This window comes from Lathyrus oleraceus, chromosome 4, assembly GCF_024323335.1.
Source record: "Lathyrus oleraceus cultivar Zhongwan6 chromosome 4, CAAS_Psat_ZW6_1.0, whole genome shotgun sequence".
In the NCBI taxonomy this organism is placed as follows: domain Eukaryota; kingdom Viridiplantae; phylum Streptophyta; class Magnoliopsida; order Fabales; family Fabaceae; genus Lathyrus; species Lathyrus oleraceus.
The window spans coordinates 53,624,303-53,635,016 of record NC_066582.1 but is presented as its reverse complement, the minus strand read 5'-3'; the positions used below and the strand labels follow the sequence as shown (position 1 = coordinate 53,635,016).

Here is a 10,714-nt window from a genome sequence, read left to right as displayed (position 1 = left end):
AGGGCATGTATGAAAATATGATTAAGTTCCCCTCTACCCCCTGGCATCCGTGTTGCATGCATGCTTTCTTGCGTAACAGTTCTTGAACATAGCGAATCGTGATGATAGTTATATTTGCGGTGTTAAATCCTTGTTAGAAAATATGCGTTTCTGTATTACTGATCCAGGAAATTGCATATTTACATTAAAATTGCTTAGAAGAAAGGAATCATGCAGCCTGGAAGATAGGAATATTATTCTTGTTTCCATTCTCATGACAATTTAATACTATTTTTATTTTCAACCTAAATTTCTAGTGTTATTATGTTACAGTATTGGAAAGTAAATTAAACCCTTACTTTTCATGTAGTGTCTCTCTTCTATATGTTTAACACTATACTAGACTATTGTACATGCATTTGGATTGTCATCGCTGAACATGGCTGCTATGTCTACATTGTTGTTATTGTAATCTCCACTGTAGTGTTCCATATAGCTGTATTGTGTGTGCCATGATGGTGATCTCACACATTCATATTCAGTAACATAAGAAGATGGCATGTATGTATTATAACTATGCATGACATTCAATGGTTGGAATCGGGATGACTCCTGTAGAAATCCAGGGCCATTATTGTTGCGTCTGTCCCTCTGTTCAACATAGTTGTTGCCAGAACTGAACCTGTTGACATAGTTCAGCCATGTTGGTTGATGATGGTGTGTCATATGATCCTGTTCTACATCTTCAGTTTCTGGTTTGTTCTGCCACTGTTGTCTAGCATTGTGCCATGTAGGTGTTGGCGATGACGGTGTTGCCTCGAGCATTGGTTCAGGAAAGGAGGTTCTGTGAGCTTGTGGACCTTCCTTTGGAATCGGCTGCGCCGTTGCATCATCTAGGTCTGGTGCATTTTCTTTTGGTTTTGGTTTTGGTTTTGGTTTTGTTGCTTTAGATGAAGATTTTTCAATATTAGAACAAATAATGGTGGCATTCTTCCTTGCCTTGTTCTTAATTGCTTTGACAATTTTTTCTGGATCTGCCCATCCAATAATTGTTAGCCTTTGTCGATCCAAGTCGATACGAAGATCATGTATACCTGCAAAACAGAAAGTTCATAAAAATAGTTATACGATCATAGTGCATCTTTTAGAAGGAAAATCATGTCAAATTAATATATACCTACCATTGATGTCATTGAGTGCTTTCTTGATCTTCTGCGCACATCCGTTACAATCAACTCGAACTTGTATATGCGTGATCCGAGATGTCTGCATTTGATGCTTGCCATATGTTTAAATTGATTAAACCATAATTAGTCACAAACAAAACAAAAAAAAAATCATAAAAAACATGTTACAAAGTTACATTGGATTTGTAGGGCCTTACCTGTGACTCCTGAACCATGGAGAGCTGTAAAGTTAGAAAAATCAAGAAATGTTGCTTTTATTAATAAGGAAGTAAATCATGGATGAAGAATATTTGAATGGAATACATTAGAAATATGTAAGGAATATGTAAAAGGCAAGATATGTGAAAACACAAAAAGGCATATTTGGAAGAGCACAGAGAGAGACATGTATATATACCTTACTTTAACTTGACATCTCTCCATATATAGTTCATAATTTTAAGATCCACCTTATTTTGTTTGACAGAAGATTTTGATAGAAGTTGTATGAATGAACATGATTTGTACTGTGTATGTGACTAAAGTATGCAGAAACTCAATGATAAAAAAGTAAAATTAAAAGCTCTTATATTGAAATGTTCAATATATAGTTTCCAACTTATTGTACAAATATATATGCCAAACCACTATTCTCTAGCCATCTATGGCCACAAATATCTTAAAGACTTATTAAGGAATTCAACTCTTAGCAACCATTCTAAACGCCCCTATAATATGGTTGCACAAAATAAAATAAAAACAAATATAAATTTGAATATCATCTATGATACATGTGATATGTAATAAATAAAGAATCAAGCATAGACTTGTGGATTTTCCAGCAGATAAGACTCCACAACTTTGTAAATTCCAAGGGTGCTTTCTCTTCCTTCCTTTACATCTTCCTCATCAACATCAAAATCTCCAATGGTTTTGTAACTGCTTGCCATTTTACATACACAACCTCCATCATTTCTACCCTCAAACTTCACCTCATAAGTAATAGATTCAAGCTTGTCCCCTAATGGATCCCCTTCAATCATTGTGTATTTGCAAATCAAATTCTCCTTATCAAGTACATCAATCTTTTGTTTCAGATATTTGAAGGGACTACCTGCATCACAAAAAAAAATACAATGTTAACATCAGACTCAGAACTAAGTCATTAAGACAATCGCCTTGTATCTTAAAAGATCTATTTATTTTTAAAGTTAACTTTAATAAAAATTTATATTTTATCAATAAAGATTAAATCAAATATCTTTGTTATTGATTAAAAAATATTGAACAAAAGTTAGTAATTTTACAAAAACACTATTATAGGCCCTGGTTTATGAGTGATTGGTTTCTAAGTGTTTACCTTCATTGAAGTTGACTTGTTCAATGCTTCCAGCTCCTCCATCTCCTTGGATTACATTCACATCTTTCACAAACTTTGGCAAGAGCTTTGGAATCAAATTTCTGGAGTCTATGATCAAAGCCGTAAACATGCGCGACGGCGAGACAGACGAAGAGTACTCATTTGTAAAGGTTGTGACTCCCATAATGTTTTTTTTTTAGATTGAAGAAATTATAAGGATCAAAATTGTGAAGGATATGGATCAAAAGAGAGAGATTCTGGTGTTTTATAGATCAAGCAGTCCTTGATATGAAGTTTCTTAGAAGTTATCTTGGATAGAATTTAATGAATTTTGAATTGAAGTTGAGAATATGACATAAATGGACTTGTGTTTTGTTGTTAGCATTGTTCAAAGATTGAATTTTTTTTTTATTTGAAGACTTTCAATGATTGTGGCTGCTGGTTGTATTTTTGTTTCAAAACTTAGGTTAATTATTCATTATTCAAATTTATATGCCCCACATATAGTTGGCTATTGGTAGAATAAGGTTATATTTCCAAGATCATTATAGACTTTGATACGTTGATTCATATTTCATAGTTCAGAATCAGAATAGTTTCTTACCTACCTCGTGCATGTAATTTTTCATCAAAGGTTGAAGAGTTTGAACAGTAGCTAAGAGAGGAAGCAAAGAAACATTTTATTCAATACTAGGTTTGCATAAAAGTCAAAGTTCAAACTAAAACGCATCAAAAGGATTCATTTGTTCCACAAAATTGGTTAAAGAAGATTATTTTACACAAATTTTAAGGAAATTATAAAATAAATAAAAAATACTATGATTCATAAATCATGTTTGTTGAAGTTTGAATGATAATTTAAGGGCAAATATGCGGTTGAGGAATAAAGAAGTTTGATTTTCGAAGGCGTAATCGATTATCAGAATTGGTGTAATCGGTTGTCACTAGAACTGAATTAATTTTGGAATTAATTAGCTTCAGGTGTAACCGGTTACAAGTCCGAATTTTTGTTTTTTCTGCTATTGTACATGGTTAAACTGCATTCCAATCATTGTGTAATCTCTATATAAGTGTGTAGGATGCACTCTCACCCTAGTTAATGAAATATCTCATTCTCATCCTCAATTCTCTCTCTCTCTCTCTCTCTCTCACACACACACACACACACGCACACACATCATTCTCCTCTTTCACTCTCCAAACACCAAACTTACTCATTCCAAGTTTCACCAACTTTGGGGTTGTTTGTTCTAATATTTGGCATCAAGAGCCTAGTTCAGATCCACAAACACTTTATGTGCAACATGAATCCAGTTTCCAATGAAAGAATCTCTGCAAATTTACTCATTCTTGATGTGAAGAACTATGACAAGTGGTATAAGCAAATGAAGGTGTTGTTTGGCTATCAAGATGTTCTTGAGGTGATAAAGAATGATGTTACTCTTCTTGTTCAGAGTGCTACTGAAGTGCAGCAAGTAACACATAAAGAAGAGAAGAAGAAGGATTACAAAATGTTGTTCTTGATTCATCAATGTGTTAATGGTGACAATTTTGAAAAGGTTGGTGATTGCAATTCATCGAAGCAAGCTTGAGAGATATTAGAGAAAATATATGGAAGGGCTGACTAAGTAAAGGTGGTGAGGTTACAAACTTACCAACGGTAGCTCGATTTGATTCAAATGGGGGAAAAGGAGACAATCAACAATTTTGTGACGAGAATCACTCACTTGGTGAACCAAGTGAAGGCGTGTGGAGAAACCATTATGAAGCAGTATGTTGTTGCTAAGATCTTGCATTCTTTAACGCCAAGATTCAATAACATAGTTATGGCGATCGCGGAGTCGAAGGATATTGCGACGATGAGCAAAGAGGAGCTGCAAAATTCTCTTGAGGCTCATGAGCAAAGGATGGAGGACATGAACAACGATAAGGCAAATATAGAGATATATTTGCAAGCTTGTTTCAATGAGAAGGACAAGAGATCGAAAGGAAAATGACTCTTGAAGAACAAAGGGAATTTTCAGAATTTTGGTGGAAAAAAGTTCCAAAATTCAAAGAATTCGATGAGTCAAAGGGGTGAGAGCAACTACAACAAACATGGTGGTCATGGCAACTTTAGAGGCAAAAGAAAGAGATTTGACAAAAGCAATGAGCAATGCTAGAAGTGCCAACGGTTCAGTCATTTTGCGAAAGAATGCAATGCGAACAAGAAGGAATCTCAAGGGGATGAAGCCAAGGTTGCAAGACAAGAGTTTGATGAAGAAAATACACTCTTGGTCATGATCACATAATCAAATTATAGCAATTTACAGCTGCGGGACAGCAGCTGTAGCAGCTCAAAGAATGTAGAAAAATTGGGCTGCAACCAGTTGAATGATACAGTTGATTAGTTGGGTGAAAAGGAAGACACCATGATGAATATGAAGGGAGTTCAATGCAGGGAGGAATGATATTTAGACTCAGGTTGTTCAACTTATATGACGGGAAAAAAGGATTGGTTTGTCAAAGTCAATAGTGCCATGAAGAACAAAGTTAAGTTTACGGATGACACCACTCTAATGGTCGACGATATCTATCATATTTTGATCATGAAAATGGATGAAGGGAATTCCTTGATCAAATATGCCTTGTATATTCTGGAAATTAAATGTAACCTTCTAAGCATTGGCCAGTTGCTTGAGAAGGGGTACAAAATTCATATGGAAAACAAAAGGTTGTGCGTTTTGGATGCAAATGGAGTTTTGGTCCTCAAAGTGCATATGGCTGCCAGTAGAACCTTCAAGGTTGACTTGAAGGTTAAGGAGCATAGATGTCTTGCTACTTCAGTAAGTAGAAAATAATGGATGTGACACTATCGTCTTAGGCATCTCAATTTTAGAAATCTCAAGAATTTGCAAAAGAATGATATGGTAACGAGGCTGCCATCTATCAATATACCAACTAAAATGTGTCAAGAATGTGTGTAAGATAAGCAACATAAGGGAAAATTCAGCAATGATACATACCCAAGAGCCAAGAGTCGCCTTGAGATGGTGTATTAGGATGTGTGTGGGCCTATGCAAGTAGATACCATTGGCGGTAACAAGTATTTTTTCACTTTTATCAACGATTATAGTAAGAAGCTATAAAACATACCTAATCAAGAGAGAGGATGGGGTATTCAAAGTGTTTCAGAAGTTCAAGTCCATGGTGGAGAGGCAAAGTGGTCACAAGCTCAAAGTGCTCAAAACGGATGATGGAGGTGAATATGTCTCAAATGATTTTGGGAAGTTTTGTAATAAAGAAGGCATTGTACGTGAGGTAGTACCAGCCTATACAACACAACAAAATAGTGTAGCTGAAAGGAAGAATCGATCGATTATGAACATGGTGAGAAGCATGTTGAAGGGGAAAAACTTGTCGAAGGAGCTATGGGGAGAAGTTGTATCTACAACAGCCTATTTGTTGAATATGTGCCCTACTAGGAAGTTGGAAAATGTAACACCGGAGGAAGCATGATCGGGGTTTAAGCCAAATCTGAACCACTTGAAAGTTTTTGGTTCCATTGCATACCGACATGTTCCAGGTCAACTTAGAAAGAAGTTGGATGATAAGAAGGAGGTGATGATTCTTGTTGGATATCACTCTATCGGTGATTACAAATTGTTTGATGTTGTTAATAGGAGGATTGTGATTAGTCAGGATATGATGATCGATGAAATGAAGCAGCTGTAATAGGGTGTAACCGGTTACCATAAGTTTATAACCGGTTACATGCAGGCTGTAACCGATTACCAGATTCCTGTAACCGGTTATAGGTACTATTTTTTGGATTTTGAGGTAGCAGGAAGTACATAACAACATACCATCGAAGCCCGAAATGAAGGAAATGTCAGGATGTCAACAAGGTAAAAGGGTTTGCCTCAGAGGCTCCAAGATTGTAAGTTGTTTCGTGATAATAAGGTCAATGATGGCGATTTCGTCCATTTTGCACTTATGGCCGAATCCGAACCCGTTAGTGCGGAGGAGGGTTTAAGTGATCCAAAGTGGATCTGTTCTATGAAAGAGGAATTGGAATCCATTGAGAAAAATAGTACTTGGGAGCTAGTTGATCTACCAAAAGGGAATAAGGCAATTGGAGTGAAACGGGTGTTCAAAGTGAAGGAAAATCCGAAGGGTGAGATTTTGAATGAATCACTTGAAAAGGAGGTATATGTAGGATAACCCCCTGCTTTTGTTGTGAAAGACCAAAAGCTGAAATTCTACAAGTTAAAGAAAAAGCTATATGGTCTAAAGCAAGCCCCAAGAGTTTGGAATAGAAGAATTGATGGTTTCCTAAAGGAAATTGGCTTTAAGAAATGTGTATAGGAGCATGGAATGTATGTGAAGACGAATGCTAGTGAATGATTAATCATCATCTGTCTATATGTGGATGATTTATTGATCACAAGAAGCAATGGTGAGTGCATTTCAAAGTTTAAGAGTGAGCTTATGCATGAATTTGAGATGACGGACCTTGGTTTCATGACTTACTTTCTTGGCATCGAGGCCCATAAGTCCAAAATGGGGTTGCTTATGCATCAAAAGAGATATTCTCTTGAGATATTGGAAAGTGTGAAATGAAGCATTGCAATGCTGCCATTTCTCCAGATGAACCAATGTTGCAATTGTCTAAGAATGAGGATGAGGAAGATGTTGATCCAACTCAATATAGGGGGTTGATTGGATCTTTGCGTTACTTCTGCAATACGCGACCCGACTTAACATTTAGTGTCTGTATTATGAGTAAATTTATGGAGTGGCCGAAGGTGTCTCATATGGAAGCAGTCAAGAGGATCTTGCGCCATGTCAAGGGTTTTGTTGGCTGCAGAATACTCTTTCACGCAGCGAGTATAGGCAGAAAATGCAATCTGCTCAATTTTACCGATTCTAACTGGTGCAAAAATAAAGATGACCAGAAGTCTACAGCTAGATACATCTTTATGTTTGGTATAACACCAATCTCTTGGTGTTCAAAGAAGGAACCAATAGTTGCATTTTTATCTTGTGAGGCCGAGTACATTGCCACTTCGTTATGTGTGTATCAAGCCTATGGCTTATGAATATATTGGAGGAGCTGAGCAACAATGAGGGTGAGGTTGTCACACTCTTCATTGACAATGCTTCCGCGATTAATCTTGCTAAAAACCCAACTGTACATGGAAGGAACAAGCACATATAGAATAGGTTCCACTATTTGAGGAAAATAATTGGTGAAGGGTGGTTACAATTGGGATACTGCAGAAGCGGGGACCAAGTTACTGATTTGTTGACAAAGGGAGTCACAAATGATGTTTTCAAGAGGTTGAAGATGAGCATGAGGATGATAGACTTGCAACACTTGAATTAAGGTGGTATGTTGAAGTTTGAGTGATAATTCAAGTGCATATATGCAGTTCAGTAGCATAGAAGTTTGGTTTCGAAGGCGTAAATGGTTACCAGAATTGGTGTAACCGGTTACCACTAGAATTGATTAGCTTCAGGTGTAACCGGTTACCCACTTTGGCGTAACCAGTTACGAGCCCGAGTTTTGTTTTTTTTGCTATTGTACTCGGTCAAAGTGTATTCCAATCATTGTATAATCTATATACAAGTGTATATGGTGCACTCTCACCCTAGTTAATGTAATATCTCATTCTCACCCTTAATTATCCATCTCTCTCTCTCTCTCTCTCTCTCTCTCTCATTATTCTCCTCTTTCACTTTCCACACACCAAACTTACTCATTCCAAGTTTCACCAACTTTGTGGTTGCTTGTTCTAACAATGTTTGTATGAAATTCAAAAATAGCAACTAAATCGTGATTGTATTGAAAAATGTATATTCTTAGGTCAAATATAGTTACACGTCTGAAATTTGAAGGCCGAATCGTCTAGAGGTGGAAAAAAGTTTGGGAATTTATTAATGAACCATATATACTATTTAGACACCACGTAAAAATTCAAAAATGCCTCTCAGATTCTGGAGATATATCTTCGGACGCACCTCATGCAATACAACTCATTTTGAGCCACACCCATTTTAATAATTTAAATTATTCCTAAAATGCATTTTTGAAATGTCTCCGGAAATACATTTCCGAAACATTATAAAACATGCAAATATAAATCCTTCACTATACTATCCTAAATGAAAGTAGCAACGATGTTGGATGGTATTATAACTCAGGTTACATTCTGTATTACCGTCACCACCATTAAAAAACTCAAAGTATCACAATAAGGATGGTATTATCAGACATAACTCAAAGTATCACAATAAGGATGGTATTATCAGACATACCATTATTGCCCAAAGGTATATAAGGGGAACCACCTTTTATATGAGATAATGGCCATACCACTAAAGCTAAAATATTTAGGTAACCAACTTTTATTTCAATATCTCATGCACTAGTTCATCTCCCTATCACATAATTTGACATCAATTTTACTATGTCAATTATATAGCACCCTTGTAGGTATAAAATTGAAATTAAAGTGCATTTTGGATGGCGTTTTACCTTTGTTATCTGGGATCGAGAGAGTTCGCATCTATTGGGAGTATTTGCTACTTAAATGTACAACACAATGATTAAGGTTTATTCGTGTAATAAATATGCAATTGTTTTCATTAAGTTCTACCAATATTTAACATTCTTCTTCTTACTTATATAGGCTGAAGTCGATGATCTGCTTGAATTCCCGTTAGCGCTCGACTCTTTGTTGGGTTTGACAATGGCATTTAACGTCAAGTGGAAACCAAGATGGACTAGTTCTTTCGAGATGAATTTGTAATCAAACAAATGCAAGGTTCATAGAAGTCTAAAGATACCCATTGACACCAAACCATAATTTTGAGCATAATTGACAATATCATCCTTATTAAGGAGAATCTTATTAAAAGAGACATCCAATGTCATCTTTTGAGTCCTAGATACAACAATAACTTTAAAATTATCGAGCATTGCTTTATAGAGTGTATATGGATCTTCTAAATACGGTTTGGGTCCCTCCTTAGTATAAACTTCAACTTAGCGAACTGGTTGGTGAAATGATGAAACCCTAGCTATATAATTAAAAACATACATGCTATATAATCCACATAACACACCATGCAATGTGTTTTTGGTTTCAACAATGCGCTTAATCTTAAAGACAATCATTCACCTTAATAGTAATAATAATAAGAAAAACAACAAAAAGACTCAACATAGGCGGATCCTCAAAAACCTAACTTTGAATAATGTCCTGCTGATGGTAATTTATTTGTTGAAAGAAGATGTGGCATTAATGTTGTAATATGTAACGAGCATGGGAGAATAAGATAGATTCAACAATACCATGACAATTGAGGCTCACACCATATCCATAACAATGGAGTTTGTCTTGGATTGTTGCTTCAAACATGTCATCTCCGATTTTGATTATGAGTTGATGGTGGAGGCAATTTAAGGGAGAAGAAAGCCTAAATCAACATAAGGATCTATTAATACTATTAGACATAAGTTAAATTGGTTATGGATGACCCAATATACTCCTGTTGAAAATAATAGGGTTTGAATTGAAGAAGGGGGTTACTCAATACATCCTATATATTTCTCCAAAATCGTATGTCTTCTAGACGCACCATGCAGTTTTACACAACAAACTTTGCATGTTTTATTAATGTTTAACATTCTCTGTGAATATACCTGCAGAATGTTACACAACTAATATTGTCAAACGTTCAAAGTGGAAGAGGGCTCCTCCGTAAGTTAATTTTCAAACATCAAAGATCACCTGCGAATTTCCTATGGATTTTACTCCAGAATTTCCTATTAATTTTTATTTTGCAGCAATACCAAAAATTTACTATTTCCTACGAATATATCTTAAACTTTTGCTAGAGATAATAATATCCAAATTTTGACTTCCAAACACACTCTTTTAGTCATTTTTTTGAGTGAAATCATATAAACAACATGATACGTAGTGCATTCAGAAGTTAATTTCTAGGAAAAAGTATTTTTAAATTTTTATAAATTTTATGCAAAATTATACGAGATCCTTTAAGTTATTTTTTGTAATAGACCGATCCTTTAAGTTTTTTTTATGTAACAATTTGGTCCTTTAAGGTGATTTATACATCTTTTTTCTAGTATTTCGAACATTTAGAAATGTGTGGCCGTTGTATTTTTGGTTGTACTTCATCATTCTCATACCATTCAAAA

General features: G+C 35.4%; 2 protein-coding genes across 3 annotated transcripts; both read right to left on the bottom strand.

Moving 5' to 3' along the window:
- Positions 1 to 211: 211 nt before the first annotated feature.
- LOC127073253 (uncharacterized) lies at positions 212 to 1,705 on the bottom strand. 2 transcript variants are annotated; one of them, XM_051014395.1, is made up of 4 exons: positions 1,564 to 1,705; positions 1,364 to 1,387; positions 1,161 to 1,257; positions 212 to 1,073 (listed from the first exon to the last, which is right to left on the bottom strand). In XM_051014395.1, exons 2-4 carry the CDS (start codon positions 1,379 to 1,381, stop codon positions 379 to 381), a joined length of 810 nt encoding a protein of 269 aa, XP_050870352.1. In that variant the 5' UTR covers positions 1,382 to 1,387; positions 1,564 to 1,705; the 3' UTR covers positions 212 to 378. The 2 variants fall into 2 exon arrangements, with proteins under 2 accessions (XP_050870352.1, XP_050870353.1); XM_051014396.1 differs by having other exon boundaries at positions 1,161 to 1,245; positions 1,364 to 1,570.
- A 3-nt stretch (positions 1,706 to 1,708) lies between these two features.
- On the bottom strand, positions 1,709 to 2,896 carry LOC127073254 (pathogenesis-related protein STH-2). The gene is made up of 2 exons (XM_051014397.1): positions 2,506 to 2,896; positions 1,709 to 2,259 (listed from the first exon to the last, which is right to left on the bottom strand). The coding sequence occupies exons 1-2, from the start codon at positions 2,687 to 2,689 to the stop codon at positions 1,961 to 1,963; spliced, it is 483 nt and encodes a 160-aa protein (XP_050870354.1). The 5' UTR covers positions 2,690 to 2,896; the 3' UTR covers positions 1,709 to 1,960.
- Between the last annotated feature and the right edge of the window lie 7,818 nt (positions 2,897 to 10,714).

Excerpts from the sequence above, each read along its gene's own strand:
- LOC127073253 (XM_051014395.1), bottom strand. Across the intron at positions 1,074-1,160 it reads AGCACTCAATGACATCAATG|GTATACATGATCTTCGTATC; the intron begins GTAGGTATATAT and ends TCTGTTTTGCAG.
- LOC127073254 (XM_051014397.1), bottom strand. The coding sequence starts at position 2,689 with ATGGGAGTCACAACCTTTACAAATGAGTACTCTTCGTCTGTCTCGCCG. Across the intron at positions 2,260-2,505 it reads ACAAGTCAACTTCAATGAAG|GTAGTCCCTTCAAATATCTG; the intron begins GTAAACACTTAG and ends TTTGTGATGCAG.